The 22,446-nt window shown below is 38.9% G+C and overlaps 1 protein-coding gene across 3 annotated transcripts in view; it reads left to right on the top strand.

Annotated features, from left to right (window-relative positions):
- Nucleotides 1-22,446, top strand: part of Acp3 (acid phosphatase 3) — a 59,179-nt gene that overhangs the window by 27,913 nt on the left and 8,820 nt on the right. For all 3 annotated transcript variants that reach the window (XM_005327010.5, XM_078043317.1, XM_078043318.1), the window contains exons 6-10: nt 4,929-5,021; nt 7,551-7,683; nt 11,773-11,855; nt 13,700-13,803; nt 17,695-17,864. In XM_005327010.5, coding sequence (XP_005327067.2) covers nt 4,929-5,021; nt 7,551-7,683; nt 11,773-11,855; nt 13,700-13,803; nt 17,695-17,864 — 583 coding nt within the window. The remainder of the gene's footprint in view (nt 1-4,928; nt 5,022-7,550; nt 7,684-11,772; nt 11,856-13,699; nt 13,804-17,694; nt 17,865-22,446) is intronic.

Consider the following 22,446-nt stretch of genomic DNA (forward strand, 5'->3'; position numbering starts at 1 on the left):
TGAGGCCAAGTGACTGGGGCCTGTCTTCCTACACAAGGGACAGGTCTTTTTTTGTTGTATGAAGGTCACCCCCATTTCAGGATGGCACATAAGGTAGAAGATGGAATGCTTTGTATTTTAAAAATAATCTTCCAAAGGAATACAGTGGAAAGTCTCTAATAACCCCTCCAATAATCAAAAGCATTCTTTTCTAATGTAGTCTTTCAGGTTTTTATGCTTATACCAACTAATACATGTATATTCTGGTAGTTTCTCCTTTGATTCCACAAAAAGTATGTACTATCATAGGGCTGGGCACTTTGGTTTTTTTGTTCCTTTTTTTTTCATTGAATAAAATATCTTGGAAATACCTTATATCTGCACATAAAAATATCCTTATTCTTTTCATTCTTTTTTTTGTTTTGGTTTTGTTTTGTTTACAAATGTGCAGTGTCTGAATCTATGGACATATCAGCATTTATTTTAATCCTTTCCTGTTGATGGAATCGGGGGTCATCTCCACTCTGTGTGAACACCTTGGGCATCTAAATAATTTCATAACAATATCCACGGGATATTATCTCAGAAGTAGAAAATCTGACTTACTTTGAAATATTATCAAATTATCCTCTGAAGAGATTGGACCGATTTCCACTCCCAGCAGAATGGCATGAGACAGCCTATATGTCCAGGACCTTGCCGACAGTGTGCAGGCCACTTTGGCAATGTGTGCCAATCTGATGAGGGAAAAATGGAGCCACTAGACACATCCTGTCTGCAATGAGGAGCAAGACAAGGAAGCTCACCCTCATCACATTACATGAGCCTGTGCTAGAGAACTTCTACAATGAGTCAGCTCAGGCATCTCCATCCAGTCAAATGCCATGTGTCTCTTTCCTACTCTTTTCACTTGACTATTTTTTTGTTGGAATAGTGGTTTTCTTTTTTCTTCAAAGTTTTAGGATTTTTCTCTATTTTAATAGTTCTGTCTGTGACATGACGGGTGTTTATTATATTGTTGTTTGTCTCCTGGATTGGATTTTTCATGTCTCTGCCATGTAGATTGTAAGTGTATCCATGTATTCGTACGTAACTTCTACGTTTTCAGTTATATTTTGAAAAGGCTTCCTCGGTTCTGGATTATTAAGTGAGTCTAGAATGCTTTCTTCTAATTTCACTACAGCTTTATTTCTTCATTTGTATATTGCACCCATTTACAGTTTATAGTGGTATTAGGTATCCATCCTGCCTAAGTTTTTTTTTTCTGTTAGATTATCTAATTGCCCCATCCCTTTTTATTGAATGTTTTCTGTTTTCCCACTAATCTGAGATATTATATATTGAAATTCCTGGACTTTATATTCTATTCCATTGTTCTTATGAGCCAAAAAAAATGGTTTTAATTACTGAGACTTTATAATGTGTTGCTCACCCTCATTGTTCTATGTTTTCTGAGTTTTCATGGTTGTATTTTTACTGGTTCTTTTTAGTCATACATGACAGTAGAATTTATTTTGACATAATTATAGAGGCACGAACTATCATTTGTTCGGTCCCCAGTATTTCCCCTTCTCTTTCCTTCCTCCTTTCTTCAGTTCCCTTCCCTCTACTACATTGGTCTTTCTGCTATTTACTTATAGTTTTATTTTTAATTAGTGTCTTGTGTGTGTGCATCATGGTGAGGGTCACTGTGATATATTCATATATGTACATAGAAATGTTAGGGCAGATTCTTTTCACTATCTTTCCCCATCCCATCTCTTCTCCCTTCCTTTCATTCCCCTTCGTCTACTCCACTGATCTTTCTTCTATTCTTCCCCGCCTCCACACCTTATTTTGGCTTAGCTTCTTCCACATATTAGAGAGAATATTCAACCCTTGACTTTTGGAGACTGGCTTCTTTCACTTAGCACGATAGCCTCCAATTCCATCCATTTATTGGCAAATGCCATAAAGTCATTCTTCTTTATGGCTGAGAACTATTCCATTGTGTATATATACCACATTTTCTTTATTCATTCATTTGTTGAAGGGCACCTAGGTTGGTTCCATAGCTTGGCTGTTGTGAATTACACTGCTATAAATATGGGTGTGGCTACAGCTCTGTAGTATGCTGATTTTAAATCCTTTGAGGAGTGGGATACCTGGGTCAAATGGAGGTTCGATTTCTTTCTAGAAACCTCCATACGGCTTTCCTGAGTGGTTGCACCAATTTGCAGTCCCACCAGCAATGTAGGAGTACATGCTTCTTCCCATATCCTTGCCAACATTTATTTTTTACTTGTATTCTTGACAATTGTCATGGCTATATTTTTAATTTCTTTCTGCACTTTAGAATCAGCTTGTTTAACTTTTTAATGTTTTTACTGAGATAATATTAAATTCATAAGTTAACTTAAGGAGAATTTGCAACTTTTCAATGTTAAGTCTTTCTTTTTCTTTTTCTTTTGGTACTGGGGATTAAACTCAGGGGCACTCAAACTCTGAGCCACATCCTCAGCCCTACTTTCGTATTTTATTTAGAGACAGGGTCTCGCTGAGTTGTTGAGCAACTTGAGATAGCCGAGGCTGGCTTTGAACTCACCATGCTCCAGTCTAAGCCTCCCGAGCTGCTGGGATTGGAGGCATGTGCCACAGCACGCAGCTCACTATTAAGGCTCAGAGCAGAGCGCTCGCCTAGCACGTGTGAGGTACTGGGTTCAAACCTCAGCACCACATAAAGTAAAATAAAGACATTGTGTCCACCTGTAACTAAAAAAAAATTTTTAAAAAGAAGAATATGATAAATAATTCTTACTGTTCTTAAAGATTATTTTAGGATTTTCTTAATATATGGCTTTACACCTTTCTGGTAAATTTATCATAAAATTGGCAATATCTAAAAATGACAATGGCTTGCCTCTAGTTTTCTTTTTGTTATTAATTTTTTATTTATATATGACAGCAGAATGCATTACAATTCTTATTACACAATATAGAGCATATTGTTTTCACAATATAGAGCACAGTATATTCATACCAATTCATGTCTTCACACATGTACTTTAGATAATCATGTCCACCACATTCTACCATCATTTCTAACCCCATGCTCTCTCCCTTCCCCTCACATCCCTCTGCCCTATCTAGAGTTTGTCTATTCTTCCCATGCTCCCTGTTCCTACCCCATTATGGATCAGCCTCCTTATATCAGAGAAAACATTCAGCATTTGTTTTTTTGGGATTGGCTAAATTCACTTGCATTATCTTCTCTAACTCCAGCCATTTACCTGCAAATGCCATGATTTTATTCTCTTTCATTGCTGAATAATATTCCATTGTGTGTATATGTGTGTGTGTGTGTATATATATATATATATATATATATATATATATATATATATATAAAAGATATGCCACATCTTTTTATCCATTCATCTACTGAAGGGCATCTAGGTTGCTTCCACAGTTTAGCTATTGTGAATTGTGCTGCTATAAACATTGATGTGGCTGTGTCCCTGTGGTATGCTGTTACCTCTAGTTTTCTAATATTTACACCTACAATCTCTTTCTTTTGCCTACCTGCACTAGTCAGTACTTGCAGTATCAAGGTACATGGTAGGATTGTCAGTGGGCATCCTGGTCTTATTACAAACTTAGATGTTTTCTCCTATTAAGTATGCTGACTTTTGAGTCAAAATATAGTAGACACATTTTTATTATGTTAAGCAAGTATCCATCCATCTTTCTTATTTTCTTGAGTGTCTTTTAAAAATCAATTTTGATTGTTTAATCTTTTGAACGATCTGTTTAATATTTTAAATATAATCAAGTTATTTTCCCTTGAATCAACTACTATGATTAATTATATTCCTAGATTTACTAATACTGAGCCATCTTTACATTTCTCAAATATATTTCCTTTCTTTTAACGTGACATTGAATTCTTTGCTAATATCTTACTTAGGTCTTTTGTATTGTAAATACAAGTGACACTGAATTATAGTTTTATTTTCTGGGCAATCTTCGTCAGTATCAATGTTATCCTAACTCATATAATGCCTTTTGAAAGCTCTCTTTTTCTTTGTTTCAGAACAGTTAAAGTAGCTTTGGAATCATTTATTCTCAAAAAGTTTGGTAGAATCCCTCCCTGAAATCATCTGACCCTGGATCTTTTACATTTAGAGTGGTGGTAGGGGGGTCTCTAACAATCATTTGTATTTATTTTATGGAAATATGTTGGAATTAATATTGCCAAATTATGGTTTCCTAGAAAATGTGTTCAATCAATGATGTCTTTCAAAAGACTTCCTAGAAACTGCTGCCCATTTCAGCAGATCGATGAATATGCGTCTCATTATGACAATCCAAGAATAGTACAGACCCTAAGGAAATGTCTACATTTCATCCAGATTTTATGGTTACAGCCAGAGATGAAGTTTTGCCTCTGTCATGCTTTCCTGGGATGCTCTGGCCTGAGATCCACTTTCTTTTGTCACTCTCACCTCACACATTCCTTTACATGTGAGTTGCAACTTGGCCTACCTCCAAAGAGAATCTGAAGCAGAGCGCTTCAATTCCATCTCAGCACAAACCTGGATCAGGTGGCAGAAAGCCAGCATTCCTCTGCAATTTTAATGTATTAATAAGAAACAATAAATTAGTGTGTATAAAATTATTTGGTTGGCGTATACCATAGCCAGTGTTACTGGTGCAGTCTTCTGTGAAGAACAGAGGTTCTCAGGGGAGTGGATTTGCCTCACAGGGAAGACTTGGCAATGTCTGGAGACATTTTGGGCTGTCACAACTGGAAGATGAGGAGTGCTGCTGATATGTAGTGGGGAGAGGTCAGGATACTGCTAACCAGCCTACAAATGTGCAGGAAAGCCTCCCACCCACCCAAAATATCAAACTATGCCAAAGATGAGAAACCCTGATGTAGAAATATTTTCTCTCTGCTTGTGTTCCAGGATTTTATAGCAACCTTGCCAGAACTTTCAGGATTCCATGGCCAGGACCTTTTTGGAATTTGGAGTAAAGTCTACGACCCTTTATATTGTGAGGTAAAAGAAAAAATATATATCTATATTTTTAAAAATATATTTATATATTTTTTAAATATATTTGCTATCCAGTTTTATGCTTTATACCTATTTTGAAATAGACAAACACACTTGCATTTTTTCTTACAAATTTTTACTTGTTACTCCCTTTGATATTGAAACATAACTTCAGGTTTTTCTTATATTAGCTTGAAAATTCTGACTTCTCTTTTCTCTGCATTATTTTATGGTTTTTACCCTTTTAGAAAACTGCAAACAAAATTTTTTTCTTCTGTACAGTGACGCTTATTTACTTTGCGGTCATTGAGGAATGCTGGATTCCCGTCAAGCATTTTAATGAAAAACGAAATGTTTGTTACACAGAAAGAAGGGAGAAAACTTGCCTCGTCTCTAATACACAAGCCAACTGTAAGCCAGACTATCAAAATTGGCTTGTCAGGAGAGAACTTCTTTACTGTGTGATGCATTTGAATTAATTTTGTAGCTAGATAAACTAGGGCTGTGGTTTTCAACGTTCCCGGTATTTTCACTCACCAGGCTCCACCTTCTGGTCAAAAGGAGTAGTTTTCTCTTTTTATTTATATATGACAGCAGAATGCATTACAATTCTTATTACACATATAGAGCACTATTTTTCATGTCTCTGGTTGTATACAAAGTATGTTCACATCAATTCATGTCTTCATACATGTATTTTAGATAATAATGTCCATCACATTCCATCATCATTGCTAACATCTTGCCTCCTCCCTTCCCCTCCCATTCCTCTGCCCTATCTAGAATTCATCTATTCCTCCCATGCTCCCCCTCCCTACCTCACTATGAGTCAGTCATCTTATATCAGAGAAAACATTCAGCATTTTTTTGAGGGGGATTGGCTAACTTCATTGGCATTATCTTCTCTAACTCCATCCATTTACCTGCAAATGCCATGATTTTATTCTCTTTTATTGCTGAGCAATATTCCATTGTGTATATGTGCTACATTTTTTAAAATTAATTCATCCACTGAAGGGCATCTAGGTTGGTTCCACAGTTTATCTATTGTGAATTGTGCTGCTATAAACATTGATGTGGCTGTGTCCCTGTAGTATGCTGTTTTTAAGTCCTTTGGGTATAGAGGAGAGGGATAGCTGGGTCAAATGGTGGTTCCATTCTCAATTTTCCAAGAAATCTCCAAACCGCTTTCCATATTGGCTGCACCAATTTGCAGTCCAACCAGCAGAGTATGAGTGTACCTTTTCCTCCCACATCCTCGACAACACTTATTGTTGTTTGTCTTCATAATAGCTGCCATTCTGACTGGAGTGAGATGAAATCTTAGAGTGGTTTTGATTTGCATTTCTCTAATTGCAAGGACCTGAACAGACACTTCTCAGATGATGATATACAATTAATCAACAAATATATGAAAAAAAAAATGTTCATCATTGCTAGCAAAAGGAATGTTTTCCTGTTTTCCCAGCACAGTTGGCACAGTTCTGACCATTCACTTGACCATCCACTTCTGATTTTGAGTTCATCATGGGGGAGTTAGGGACAGCAATTACTTTTATAGTTCCATCTCAGTAACAGATGACACTATGTGCCCCCTCTTTGGTAGTTCACTAGCCCAACTGCAAGCTACTCTTTCAATAGTTTCACTTTATCATCAGCATCTGTTTCAATGAAATTTGTTAGCCTCGAAGACATTTTCAATGGAGACAAGAACCCACCGTTTTAGTTCCTTACTCTAGTTTTATTTTGGTTCTTTTGTTGGTGGGTTTTGTTTTGGGGATTAAATTCAAGGCCTAAAGTAGGCTAACTCCATACTTCAGTTTGATCTGACCTATTCCATAAGGAGACCATGTCATGTGGTATCTTTCTCGTGTCTCTCTTTCTTACTTCTGTGTCACTTTGTTCTGCTCTTTCATGATCAATCAGTCTCTCTCTCTCTCTCTCTCTCTCTCTCTCTCTCTCTCTCTCTCTCTCTCTCTCTCTGAAACTTGGGGACTCCTAATCAGCTTTTTTCTAATAGATAATAAATAATGACACTTGGTCTCTACTTGCACTGCCTAAAGCTTGTTCATGCTTAACAAACATCTACCCAGTCTCTACTGTGCCCCAAGTACAAAATTCCAAGTTCCCAGGGGTGGGTGTCTATTATTGAAGGCTCCAGAGAAATACATTGCCTATCCTAACAGGCCTCTCAGACAGCTCATTCAGCTTCAGAGAAAATACCATCTTACCCTGTAAGCTTATACCTTCCCCCACAGATTCATAGAAGATTTCCAACCCTTGCATAAAGGAAGGAGCCACATCCTTGCCCTACTGCACTCTTGTTCTGCAAAATATGAATCACACGTTTATCCAGAGTTAAGTCAAAAACTATCTATTGTGATATAAAGTCTTTAAAAGAAGTGGTAGGACAAGAAAGGCTGGCCCCAGTGGTTCTTGTGGGGCCAAAGAAGATTTTAAAAAATCAACAAAGAGGATAGTCATTAATAAAAAAAAATGCACAAATGTTTTCTTCCTTTTTCTTTGATACAGGCTGTCCACAATTTCACTTTACCCTCCTGGGCCACTAAGGACGCCATGGCTAAGTTGAAAGAATTATCAGAATTATCCATTCTGTCCCTTTTTGGAATTCATAAGCAGAAAGAGAAAAGTAGACTCCAGGGAGGTAAGTATTTTTGAAAATGAGTTGTGTTTTGGATTTGTGGTTGTGGTCTGAGTCTGAGTCACAATCCTATCACTGACCCACTGAGTGACCCCAGACAGATCTCTTAAAACTGTAACAACAACGCCTGCTTCATAGACAGGGTTAACATGAATGTATGTATTCAAAGGATTTAGAACAAACAGCAGCTGGTACATAATACACTGTCAGCAAACATTGTGTTACTGTAATCATCAATATTACACACTCTGGGCCTTAATTTTCTCATCTGGAAATTGAAAGCTTTGAGCTAACACTAAATAAATGGTCCTTTCTGTCCAGATCTCTCTATCCAGATGAAATAACCAAGGATTCATGTCTGAGTCCGAAGAAAATCACTTGTGCCTGGGAACCTAGAAGACATGGTTAAAAGTTAATAGAACCTATTTTGCAGGATCTATATATTTTATTTATTACAATTGATAAGTTTATGACACAGCTTGAATTGTTTCACTGGTGTTGAAAGGTATTGAGACTTATTTGTCAGTGATGCCTCTTCTCGGATAGAATTGGCTTTTCCCAGCACAGATGACCCTGCCATCCTGAAGGTAGACCCAAGCAGGAGGATTCTGGGCCCCTGTGATGAGGACAGGTGAGTAGAGGAAAGAAGCCAGGACCAAGTGGGTTAGAGACAGAGGCTGCAGCCTGTGAGGGCAGCTAGGTGGACGTGCCAAAACACCAAACGGGGTGTCAGGCTCAGAGGTGGTTAATGTGAGGACACGCCTATTTTAGACATTTTGAGGAAACTGGTATAATCACATCAGGATTCCTGCCAAATGCTGTTCACCTGATAAGGACAGGTCCATTAGAATCCCAAGAGAATGCATAGCAGCAGAGGATTCTGACAATTAGAGCTAGAAGTCAGTTATGGAGTCAATTATAGCTAGAAAAGCAGGGCTACACCTTAGATATAGAGTGAGACAAGCTGTAACCAAGAGAAGAGCTAATAAGACATGAAACCAGGATGATGAGGAGCAAATTCATGTGAAATGAGTGTGATGTTGGGGCTAATAATGCAGGATAGTGATCCCTAATGACATGAGGATGTTGCAAAGCTGCTGTGACAAAGTCCCCATAGCATGGTACAGAATCAGACCCAACGGAAATGTTCAGGTCTTTGCTCCACGTTAAGAATGGCACAAGCAACAAGCCCAGCCCTTGAGGAAGAGAGCACATCCAGAGAAGAGTCTTAGATGAAACCTAGCATGTCAGAAAAATTACCAGGCAAGGTACAGACTGTGTGTAGGAGCAGAACCCAGGAAGAAGCTCATCCTTTACAACAAGAGACACAGAGGGTCTCACTGGCTACATAAGCACCAGGCCTCATTTCTGGTGCACCAGAATCAAGATTTATTTCCCCTCAGCCTCATTGTGATGGATTCAAGAATCTGGCCCTTCACTACTCCAAGTGCAGCCTATTGGCCTGCAACACCCCCTTACCTAACAGCTGGCTGGAAATGCAGAAGCTCAGGCCCCACTTGAAAACTGTTGAATTAGAATCCACAGTTTAGTAAAATCCCAATGATTTACACCAGAAAGGAATGAACAATAATCTAATGCTGTACATATATATATACATATATATATATGTATATATATATATGAAATGGGGTTTACCCTAGCAACTTGTTCATCTTTCCTCCTCCCTCCCCACTTACCCTCTTTGTCTACTGGAGGGTTATACTGGGGGAAGCCACTTCCTCTCTCTGGGCGTCAGTTTCCCCAACTGATAAGTGGATTAAACTAGACTCTGTTTGTTAAGTGTCCTTCCCCCAGGTATTCTCTGGTCATGGATTATATAGGTTGGCACTTGTGGGAACCCTCCTGCCCTACTTCCTAGAGGAAGTTCAGTGCCACTGATAAGCCAGAAAATTGTTTCCTGGGTTCTTCCAAAACACGAGCTCCGCCCTATTGTTCCTATCTGACTAAGCATGAAAGATTTGTCAACGTCATGCTTATCGAATGATGAAGTGGCTGAACACAACCATGCACAGAAAACATCCATTGTCCTGCTGACACAGAATACAAGAACATCAGTACTGTGACCAGTATCTTCTGACGTTGACCAGAACTTTTGTTCCACCAATTGATTTCAGAGGTGACAATGTCTGGTGATGTGCACACATACACACACCCCAAAACTCCCAAGACTAGTTTTAGAACAAACACCCACTCTTTTTTTTTCAACATCCACTCTTGCTGTAGACTAGAGGTTGGCTAAATCCAGCTCACTGCCTGTTTTTGTAAATAGAGTTTTACTGAAGCAGCCACTTGTTCATTTATGCAATGTCTCTGGCAGTTTTCATGCTATCGCTGCAGAGTTGAAAGTTGCAACAGATCTAATGGCCCACAAAGCCTAAAACATTTACCATGTGACCTTTTACAGGAAAAAAATGTGCCAACTTTTTCTGTAGCCCAGGAATAAAAGAAGTAAAGTTTGTGTTTTCTGATCAATAATGTTTTGTCTGGTTCATGCAAATTTAAGAAAGGATGCCACAGGGAATTTAGATGTTTGCTTTATGTGAACAGGGATTTTGAACTACTGGGTTCAAAACCCAGGCTTTCTATTTACAAGTCACACAATCTTGGGCAAGTTACTGAGCCTCTCAGAGCCTTTGCCATCCCATCCTATAAAATGGAATATTGGCATGCCAGAGCCCAGAGATGATTTGATAGTCACCCCTAGCTACTCCTGGGACTAGGGAATAATCACCCAGAACTAAGAACTGATACCACACTTGTGACCAAGGCTGCAGCCTGCCCAAAAAGGCACAGGTGACAAAGGGCAAGCCACTTTTGGCAGATGATTGTCATGACTTCCAGAAACTTGGCAACAGAGTTTAGTACCATGAAGATCAAGTGTAAGTCCCTAAAGTATTCCAGAGAAATTGAGATTTGTTAGAAAAACAGCATCCAGTTTCTTTCATTCATGGTAAATGCCAGCATCTGAAAAAAGAACTGATCACCTACCTCCTTGATTAACCCTTTATTGTGCTAATTGGTGTACAGGCCTATATCTTCCTAGTATTTCATAACACTGCTCTGATTCACCTAGCCCAGTGTCTGACCCAGAATAGCTGCTCAGGGTTAACTTGCTGAGCAAACTACAGAGTCTGGGATCATAGTTTATTAATGTCAATGCCTGTTCATTGCCAAAAGCAAACACACACCATTGGTCATTCGTAAGCCAGGAGAACACATATACAGTAGAGCAACCAACCAAGACACAGAAGTCTCTTTTGTGACTCCCCAACAGAGTTGGTCATGGAAGTCTCTGAAGCAACGTGTCCTAAAGCAGAATCTGGCACTGGGAGGTACCCCACATCTTTCAGCATCTGCAAACAGCATAGAGACTGTGCTCTGTGCACCTGCCTTTCGTCACCCCAGGAGCAACAAGAGTCAGGTGTTTGGATGTGAAGGGCAGAAAGCGCCCCTCTACTGATGACAGATAGTGAGAGCTAAAGATTCTGGCTGCTCCCCAATAGTGACCCCCAGGATAATCTGAAGAAATGGTCCACAAACAGCCCATGATCTGTGCACACATCTGGAGAATTGCTTTCTCCCAAGGCCTCCTATAAAGCCTGACTGTTTGAGAGTGAAAAAAAGGAGGTGAAGACAGAAGTACATGCCTTGCAGTCATTTCAGTTCTGCTCAAGAGATGGTCATTGGCTGACAACTATCTTGTAAGATCTGGAAAGAAAAAAAAATCTAAAATAACTTCCAAGTTATCAGCCTCCTAAACTGAAATTTAGAACCCATTACAGGAGAGTTCTAGAATGCACCAGTCTAGATCTCCTTTCCCAGATGGGTGAGTCACTTAATGTCACCATGCTTCAGCTTTCTTAGCTATAAATGAGGGACAAGACTGAAACATCAGTTTAAAAAAAAATGTGTGTAAGTTATGCTACCCAGCACATAGCTGAGGCTCAACCAAAGTTAGGTCTTTGCCTCTCTTGATAAATCATCAGAGAACATCCCCATTTATGAATAAGTTTGAAAACTAAAATATAAGCCTGGTTTGGTTCAGCTCCATTATTGATCTATCTCCTTAAGGTGTCCTGGTCGGTGAAATTCTGAATCACCTGAAGAGCGCAACTCAATCCCAAAACTACAAAAAATTTGTCATGTATTCTGCGGTAAGTATTTCTGTCTTTATTTAACACCCATTTGTTTAAGTGGGTGATCTCTTATTAGAGATACCTCATCTTGATCCTGATTACTTCCCCATTACCCTGGGAATGGTAGACATCTGCACAAAGATGTGAAGATTAAATGTGTCATTCTGGCCCTTGAGGAATTTACAATTTAATGGTAATGCTAACAAGAAGACAAACACCAAAGCAGTGTGGAAATACCATTCAAGCAAGGGCTTTGGTGCCTCCCAAAGGGCGGCCACCTCTCTGTTGCAGGAGATGGGAGAGATAAGCAGGTAGATAAACAGGTAGACTCAGGCAACTTTGATATCTCAGAATGTTTGAGCTGGAAGGCAGCTTGAAGATCATGCTTCTTAGGGTAAATTTCTTAGGGAAAAATATGAAGCAGGGGAGACTCGCCCTACCCTTGAAGGGGTTTGCTCAGGGAGGTCAGGGCAGGGAGGACAGGATGGGGGCAGCATTTCAGAAATTAATTATCTTGCAGAAAGACTGGAATCTGGGACCAGCACCTAGTTAGAAAGTTTATGTAATATCTAGAAAAATGGAGAAGTCTGAAACCAGAGCCGCAAGAAGACAGGAAAAGGGATTTGCTTGGTTATAAGGGAAACTATGATTTGACTAGAGGAAATCCATGTTTTCATTCATGGCTGAAGATACAGGGAAGCTTGATTATTATATTATCCTCCATATGGATTAGGCTAGAGAAATAGCCCACGGAGGGAGCTAAAGAGAAGTGGGCCTGAAATGAGCTGACTCTTTGCTTTTTTAGCTTCTAATCTGGTTTCTTTTTCTAACTTATTGTGTGACTTCTATCAAATTATGTTGCTCCTTTTCTTTTTTTTCTTTCTTTTCTTTTTTTTTTTTTTTAGATTGATCCTCACCCCTTTTGAATATGTGTACACTGTCATACAGTTTGGGCAGTGAAATGTTGTCCCCACTTTGTAGATGTGGAAGTTGAGAATTACCTAACACTAGATAGCTAATCAATTCCAGGATTGAAAATCATCCTGTATACCTTTCAGCCACTCTGAGGCAAACATTTAACTTTAATTTTTTTGGGGGGGGGGCAGGGGTTAAGGGGATTGAATCCAGGGGCACTTTACCATTCAGTTATATCCCTAGCCCTTTTGTTTGTTTGTTTTATTTTGAGACAGGGTTTTGCTGAGTTGCTTAAGACCTCACTAAATTACTGAGGCTGGCTTCAAACTTGAGATCCTCCTGCCTCAGCCTCCCAAGTCACTGGGATTACTGGTGTGCACCACTGTGCCTTGCAACAATTATGTTTAAGCTACAATTATTTTTAAGCTTCCTTATATTTTAACCTCCCTAAAACATTTATGGCCTTATATACTCTTCCAAAACTTTAAAATACAATGATACTAATCTATAGAAAAATATAATTTAGCATTAATGTGTTCTAAAATATCTTAAATTTTAATGAAAAATCAATGGAACAAGCAAAAGCAGAGATTTGCTTTACTGGGAAAAGGCACAGGACTGAGAAGACTTAATTCAAGTTTACTTTATTCTATGCTTATTTGATGATAAGCAAGTTACTTAATGACTATGGATCTCAGTTTCTTCATTTTTTAAATAGGAATATGTATGTAAATCTTACTATGTAGCGCACAGCAGATGCTGAAGTAAAATTAACTCTTTCCCTAATACTTATTATATTTAGTCCTTAGTACTTATTAAGACTTGGGAGTAAGGGAAATTAAATTGAATGGGAAACCCTAGTGGTGCTCTACAAATGCATATCTATTGAATGCAAATCTGAACCAGCAGTAAAATGATTGAAAATGATTTGTTCCCAATTTCTGTAGCATGACACTACTGTAAGTGGCCTACAGATGGCGCTAGATGTTTTCAACGGAATCCTTCCTCCTTATGCTTCTTGCCACTTAGTGGAATTGTACCTTGACAAAGGGTAAGTGCCTGATGAGTGCTTTTGAAAATTCAGCGTCACTGGCCCCCAGCTTTGTTATTATTGCTATTGTTGGCATAAGGGTGGTTGTGTCTGTCTTTGGTTTGCTTTTATATTTGAAGGGAAGAATGGTGATAGTAGTATCTGTGAGTCAGGGCTCTTTTTTTGTTGTCATGAAGTCTTTTATTTGAAAATACTGTACATAACACAGTACATGGAAAAATTTTAGAGAACCATCCTAAATAGCAGAAATTAATTTTTTTTAAATTAAGGTATTCTAAGTTTGCTGACATTATATAGTTCTCTTGGTAAAAACAGCCTTATAGAAGACGCCATGAGGAAAAATGAAGGTGCTTGGTGCTTAAACAACAAAAGTATTTCAATTAAAAGACTTTGAACACACTCAATGCAGCTCCTAGTGAGTCATATTCACCAGTGAAGATTCTTCTGGCTGGTGTTTACCTGGTGTGGCCTTTCCCAGGTGACCAAGCCCTTGTTTAAACCTAGTAGAAAGGTTAGATTTTGAGAGACCAAATGTCACATTTTACCCAAAACTGAGGGAGCTCCCAGAATAGGTGAGTTTTATTGTTAAATGGGTCAACTTGGGATAAACCAGGAAGAGTTGGTTACCATAGACAAGGTCACACCAAAACTTTGTATCATTTGCGAGAGGAGTTGTTTTTTGGCAAGTCACCAGAATTCATGGGATATTATTGAAGGAATAAAGGAAAAGAAGGGGCCACGTTAAGGCAGTGACCCCAGAGCTGTGTTCCAGGGTTGGCTGGGGAGATGAATTGCGCCTTCCTTTCAAGATATTCTCAGCAACTACAGGCAGGACCAGCCTGACACCAGGCCCCACACTCAGAAGAGCTCATGCTTGTCTTGACATTCTGCTGCTGCCATCTTGAAATTCTCCATAATCTTGGAACAAAAGGCTCTGAACTTAATTCTTCTAGCTTTGTAGTTTTAGATACATGTTTTTGTATCTTTCTATGTAGAACAAGAAAGTCACAGTATAAAGACCTAATTCTCAACCAATACCTTCACTCCTTATGAAGAAAGTGAGTCCCACACAGTTAGGGAAGGGTAGATGTTTTCTTTATCGAACCTCTAATTGGGTGACACCATGATGAAGTCAAACTATAATGTGGTCTTAGTTGATTTGCTCTCAAATATCTTGGGTCTGAGCAGAGAGAAGCAAATGGAGACTAGTAATGGAGAATAGCAAACAGTAGAACATGAGAAAGAGAAGACTAAAAACATAAAAATCTGTCTTAGTAATAAACCTTGCACAGATCTGACCCTTTGAAGACCACCTCTGGACACATAGTTAATAAATCCAGACAAAATTCCAGGATCAACTGTAAGCACAGGCACTATTTCTTCAGGGATAAGACAAGAGAAGCTACTGACTCTTCTCAGGCCTCCCTCTTCTGTGATTTCTGTACCCCAGGGGCCTGAGCTTGCTTTGTGAGGGAGCCATAGTACTTTCTTCCCCTGAATCACTTTCTTTCACCATCTTGAGAAAACCTATGCTATTAGACAAGTGTGAGTTATTTTTTCAACTGAGTGATCTGGACACAGAATAAAAAAAAAATTAACCAAGAGCCATGCACAGGTCAAGGTTATTGTTTTACTAGGATTTTCTTACTGGCACTCTATAGAAGGATTGAAAGTTGGACTTGATTGCCTTTAAGTTAAGAACAAGGAGAATCTAAGCTAACAAATACTATAGATGCCTGCTTATAGGGCGATCTTGACTAGGTCATTTCCCACATTTTCCCTATAAGATTAGGAGAGAGTGTTTTAGATGTCTAGCTATTTTAAATACACAAACTGTTAAGGTTGTAGAAAAGGTAGTTAAATATATATTTTAAAGATTTAATTTTAAATAAGTGTATAAATTTAAAATCATAAGCTATATAAAATAATTCATTAAGTTGAAAATACTACTTTTTTCCATTTTTACTTTTTATGGAATAGTTTCTTATCAATTCTTTTTTATGTGTCTTTAGCATGTGTCTTCTCCACTAGAGCCAATTTTGAGTCCCCTGATGAGTGCTTATGAAATATTAGATATATTAATTAAGAAGGGTAATTCTGCCTTCTGTACAAATGAAATCTAAAATTCTTAGGGGCTTAACCTAAGAATTAGTGGAAATTAATCTTTCCCTTATCCAAAAGCCCAGTGCAGGTGTTGCAGGTCAACAGGTGTTTTAGTCAGCTTTCTCAGTGCTGCAAACCAAAATCCTGACAAGAACAATTTAGAGGAGGAAAAGTTTATTTGTCGCTCATGGTTTCAGAGGTCTCCGTCCATAGACAGCCAACTCCATTGCGCTGGGCCTGAGCTCAGGCAGAATATCATGGCGCGGAAGAGCATGGAAGAGAAAAAAGCTCAGGTTGTGACCACCAGGAAGCAGAGAGAGACAGCTCCACTTTTAATTGAGGACAAAATACATACCCCAAAGGCATGCCCAATGGCCTACCTCCTCCAATTATACCCTTCCTGCCTACAGTTACCACCTAGTTAATCCCTATCAGAGGATTAATACCCTAATTAGGTTAAAATTCTCATAACCCAATCATTTCACTTCTACACTTTCTCACATTACTTCACACATTAGCTTTGGGGGGACACCTCAAATCTAAACCATAACAATAGGTCAATGCAGGTGTTCTGCGGGGTGTTCCCACATAGTGATCAGGCACCTAGGGTTCTACAGTTTCAAGAGGGCTGTGCCACCTGTCAGCAGCTTGTAGAAAGGACAGAGAGGATAGAAAGACAACCTGCTTATCAACTACCTCAGCCCAAAAGAAGCACTTACCATTTCTGCCCACATTCTATTGGCTAAGATGGATCACTTGGTGCCACCGAGGTGCAAGAGAACCTGAGAATATAGTCATTTCTGATCTGTGACTCTATTCAATGGGCAGAAAATCATGGTTTTGGGATGAACTATTGGTCATCTACGCTCTATCATCCTGAGATAAAAGATGTTGCCACTGGAAAAGTTATCCCAACATGTATATGCTTGTTCATATAATATTAGAAAAATTTAAAATATAAATATCCTATAAATGATATTTGCAGTTACTGTGCCTATACGACTTTTTACAGTGATGTTTTTAAAAGCTTGTTTATAACAACATCTAAAAGTTGAAATTGTGAATTCACTGCATCAGGAAAGATCACTAAATCCTATTTAAATTTCTCTCCTGCCTCTTTGGTTGGGAAGTATCTTTCATAGGCAATTCATATTGGTTTTTTTTACTGAGACTGGTTGTGGACATAAGACACTTTGTTTTTTAAAATAAAGTTTTAAGAGCGTCCTCTCTAATATGACACAGGAGTTGAATCTACATCAACACCTCTGAGATTTTGTAAAAACTTTCATATATTCAAGTACATGTGTTACATATTATTCAGGTTCATATTCATGGCCTAGTTAAGGAAAAGGAAAGATACATTCAGGGTAAAGACTGAGATAAACATTAAGAGAGGAAAAAAGAACAGAGGACGACACAAATGAGAAGAATAGAATACAAAAGGGGTGACCCATCACCCCCAGAGGCCCCTCATTTCTCATTACAAGACTCATTGAAGTGGCATCATCTCCCCAACCATCTCCTTTCAGTTCTCTGATTAAGCATCCTGGTTCCCACCTCCTGTGCTTCTCTTTACCTAACAAACCAGCCTTCCCAATCCCACCTCCAAATCTGTCTTGCCTTCCCCAGTCTCCCCATTTCCACATAAAAATTGGCCAAAATCTCATTCCCATAAGCTCTTCCATGGGCCCTCCAATTAGCATGTTACCATCCAGGTGGAAAGAGGTTCAGTAGCAGTTCAGTATGGCAGAACTAACAGAGCTCTCTCCTCTGCCTTTCCCCACCAAGGCAGTACTTCGTGGAGATGTACTATCGGAACGAGACCCAGCATGAGGCTTACGCCCTAACACTGCCAGGCTGCACCCCCAGCTGTCCTCTGGAGAAGTTTGCTGAGCTGGTTTCCCCTGTGATCCCCCAAGACTGGTCCACGGAGTGTATGACCACAAACAACCGCCAAGGTACTGAGAACAATTAGTGTGCACACAGAGCTGTGCAGAAAGAGCATTGCACTCATTCTCAAAGCAGATGGTGTTTTGAAGATGTACTTTGGCCATTAACCCCAGCTTAGAGGGAAATGGGCTTTGGGTGATAGCTGTACATTTCAGGGACCCCCAACTTTATGCAACTTTCTCTCAATCTAGTCCTGCCATAAACTTATTTTTTTTTTCAGTATTACTATAAAAGGCTATCAGTGCCCAAATATAATCAGGTATAAAACTTAGGTAAAAGTTCATGGGGATGCCATGAGCTACAGTATCAGCCACACAGTACTTTCTACTGTTTAAAGGCTTCTAGGTTTTGTTTGATCATGATTAGATGAAACTGTGCTTGAAATTTCTGAAGTGGAACAGATTTCAAATAAAACCCGAAATTTAGTATGAGAACCAGGAAGGGAAGACTTTAATCTGAGGCTAATGGGGAAGCTTACCCGTCAATTCCAGTCTTCTTTTTAGGAAAGGCAAAGAGATGAGATACAAGGACAATAACTGGAAAAATTTTCTATATTGGGAACCTGTCTGGTTTTATATTTATGTTAAATAATACCAGGTGGCAGAACTGAAAAATAAAAGTTTATTTGTGTCCTTTGGCCCTGGAACATTCATGTTCCCTTTGAAGAAGTTGAAATTAAGCTTTCCAAATACCTTTGAGTTATGTAATACATGCAGCAACCCTTGGAATATCTGCATCACAGCAGTTAAGCCATGTGATAAGAGCAAGCTATTCAGCACAACACTTCAAAGTTGAAACACTGCCTCTGGAAGTCCCAATGGCAGGGGATGTTGAATCTAAAGTTGATTTCAGAGAGAATGATGACACATATGAAGCTGGAACAAATTAGAAATGTGAGAATGTTCTAAGTCCCTCCATGTTCAAAACTTGAAATATTCAAGAGTACGGTCATGAAATCCATTCAGGGGACAAAATGATCAAGGCTTTGATTCTGGTATCTTCAGAAAACCTAAGCAAACTCACAATTCCTGCTGAGACTGCTTGCTGTAGAAGAAGAAATCATGTTCTAATGATACTCTTTAGAGTCCCTTAGATTTGCCATGTAGCAGATGCAACACGTCTAGAGAACACCATGCTGTATTTCCACCATGGATAGAGATGAGACAGTTCCTGCTGGGTGCCAGCATCTAGAGCAAAGCCATTCCCTCTCCTGGTTGGTCACAGAGTAACTGACGCAAGACATCGAGTTGATATGTTTCCTTGTGTAACTTCTTTCCCAAGTAAATATCTGTTGTTGGGGCCACCATCTATCCTTGTAACTTTCTTCTAGCAGTGAGCCAAATGTACAATAGTGAATAAAGTCATTATGAGGAAGTCCAAAAGCATTACTTTTATAATGAACTTCAAAAAGCTTGTGTGTTGTATTTAATTAGAATAAAATTCTGCAGGCAGATTTCAGGAGCTCTTTGTTGTTGTTGTTTGGGGATTTTGTTTTAATGTCACAAAAGGAACTGAATTAATATGAATGATTGGAATGTCTTAAAAGAACATTTTACATGGACAATATAGTATAAACTTTAGTACTTCACATAAAGGCTAATCTGTGGTCCTGCCTCAACTACTTAAGATGGAACTTGCTAAGAAAACAACCCCTGAAAGTTCACAATGTAGTAAGGAAGTAAAGGGGTGCACATTACATGGAACTAAGAATTACCCAGAATTGAAGGGAGACATGTAAGTCTAGGGAAGGCTTTCTGCAAGAGGGATCAACTGCGCCATGTAAAGTCAGGTTGAACGTAAGTTTATACTGATGTGCTACAAGGTACCAGAAAGGTATTTATTAAATGTCTTGGTAGCTTCAAACTGAAAAGGATAGGGGTGTACTCAGGAGAAGATTCAGGCTTCAAAGAGATTCCCACAGGTTGCATTCAAGAGGCCATTTCTGATAAGCTATCAGTTCCACAAGAACAAGGATTTTATCTGTTGTGTGCTCTGCTGTGTCTTCTCAATACCTAGAATTTCCTGTGTCAGGCATCAGTTTGTACTCAATAAATATTTGCTCAATTTTTGTGTAAATTAGTTACCTTTCCTCCCTGAAGCTCCACCCACTATCTTGATTAACAGCAATACTAGCAACCTAGGATTCATTCCCACCTCCTAGGAGTTATTTTTATCCCACACTCTCCTTCATTCCCTAGGCTCTCCTCACCTCCTCTGGTCAACCTACCTGTAGAATGTTTGCAGAATTCCTTTCCTCAAAACACCAATACTAACAATTCATTATCCAAGTAAAGTAAAATATGATTAATTAGCAAAATATGTTAGCAAAAAGAAAACATGGGTGTCATTGTACTGCAGTCATATCTTAACAAATCTCAAGAGTAGAATATATGTGCAGCTCTTCCCAACTCTGAGTTCAGCAGTTTCACTTGGGTACCTTAAAGTTGATCATGGCAGAAGCATCCTCACCACAGAAATCAGCAAGTACTATAGTAAGGGCTTTTTTGTTGTTATTGTTTAATTCATATTACTAGCACATCATTAGATACGGTTCACAGAAAGCTTGGGAAAAGTCTATGGTCTGAGATGGTCTCCAACAAAGTGAGTTTCATATTTTAAATTCTTGAAGGAAAATGGAATAGATTTGTTCAATACAGTCTTCCAGGGTGATGGTAAGTGCAGGTGGTAAAAATTCCAGGAAGACAGATTGTCATTCTCTGTTGGGAAATTCCTGAGGGAGGACCTGACCATTGGCCTGGATGAGCTTGCCTTGACATTGACTCTACAGAGCAGGCTTAAGTGTGGAGGGTAGTAAGGGTGAAAGAATAACTTCCTAGTAGGGTCACAAACTTAATAAAAGTACAGGCGTCTCAGATGCATTTGACAAATAGCTCTCATAGCTACAACAAATAGATGAACTGTTGTAATTCACTGGGGAAAAAAAAGTAGAATATAGGACATTTTGGTTGTTCTGAGAAAGCCAATGCAGAAGGCAAGACAAAATCATCCAATACAGAACAGATCCTGTATATGGAAGATGCCTTGCAACTCTGCTTCTTAAGGGATTTCTACCCATGAAGTGCTACCTAAACTATAAGCAGTGGTTTTAGGTAGTTCTAGCAGATCCAGTTAACCAGACTATACCAGTTAAATCAACCAGAGTCTTTGCAAGAAAATCCATGACAAGTGCAAGTTCCATACTGCATTACTTGAATACAATAAAATTATTTTTTAAATGCCTTTTAATTCCAAAGTTTTATTAATGATCACACTTTTAGTGTTAGCACTCTCCCACCTCCTACCTTAATATCCTGCTTCAGTTGTTTTATAGGAGGTAGATTTACTGGTGAGAAATTCCAGTTTCCCCCTTATTATCTTTGTAAAACTGACAATCTACAGTACTTATTCACATGCCCAGGATTCAATCGTGAGCTTCTTAAAAGTGAAAGCCATAACTTTTTCCTCTTCAAATCTTTAGTTGGTAGAACATGGCACCTTCAATCAAGATTTGCTAATGAAATATATGTTCATCTCTCCATACTTAGACTAACTTTCTCATGACTAGGTCCAGATCTCAGAAGTCTGGGACAATTAATAGGAAAGAGAGCTATGAATGAGCCTGCAAAGTGACTGATCTGTCGAGACCAAATGGCTTACTATATATATGTACATACTGGCCAACATGTCTGTGTTACTGGACATCTGTTTTCAACACAGTCCCTTGACATTCTCTTGTTCCCCTTTGCTGATCAATGATAATCAATGATATTTTTTCTGGCATCATTCCTCCCTTAAAGATGAGGCCATCTTATTAAAAACCTTTTTCTCACCCCTGTTGCCATTGTCTTCTGTTTTCCAGGACAAATTTCATCACTCATTAAAGACATTGCCTTGGTCTGCACTGATTCACTCCTCACTCCCACTCCTGCCCTCGTCCTAGGCAACTCTGACAGTCATAATCATGACCCAGCTCATACCCTGCCCATCACACCAATACCCAACCCACATCAAAGTCATCATGGGATTTTTTTCACTGGGATCTCCCCAGGAGAGCTAAAGAAAACAAAAGACTGTCTCTTATGACTCTCAAACTATGAATGTTGAAATTTCTAGTCCAATCTCTGATCTTTTTGACACTGCTTGGAAAATGTATTCCTCCTTTCTGGACCCTTCTCTACTCTCTTTAGGAAGGCCTTTTCATTTTTCCCAAACTCCAGATTTCATTATTTTTCTTTATCTTAATAAGGTAATCTCTGGATAACCCTTTTAAGTTCTCTTCTAATAACCTTAAAATATGTCAATAGCTTTAAGCTTCCCCTTCAGCTGTTCCTCAGGTAAACTGGCTCCTCCTTAAAGAGACTGACTTCTCACTGTGTGAGGATCCATTCTGACAGTCTTCTTAGGACTTTAATGAATTGTTTATTCAGCCTCTTTTTCATCTTCTGCCCTGGCTCCTTCCCTTCTACTATGAAAATGGCCAGGTATCTTCTTGTCAAAACACCTCAAGTGTCTGCTCCATTTTCTTCTTCAGTCCTAATTTTCTAAAACTAATGATTTGCCCTTTCCAGCTATTCCTTATCTCTTCAATTC

This window comes from Ictidomys tridecemlineatus, chromosome 3 (genome assembly GCF_052094955.1).
Source record: "Ictidomys tridecemlineatus isolate mIctTri1 chromosome 3, mIctTri1.hap1, whole genome shotgun sequence".
Classification (NCBI taxonomy): Eukaryota; Metazoa; Chordata; class Mammalia; order Rodentia; family Sciuridae; genus Ictidomys; species Ictidomys tridecemlineatus.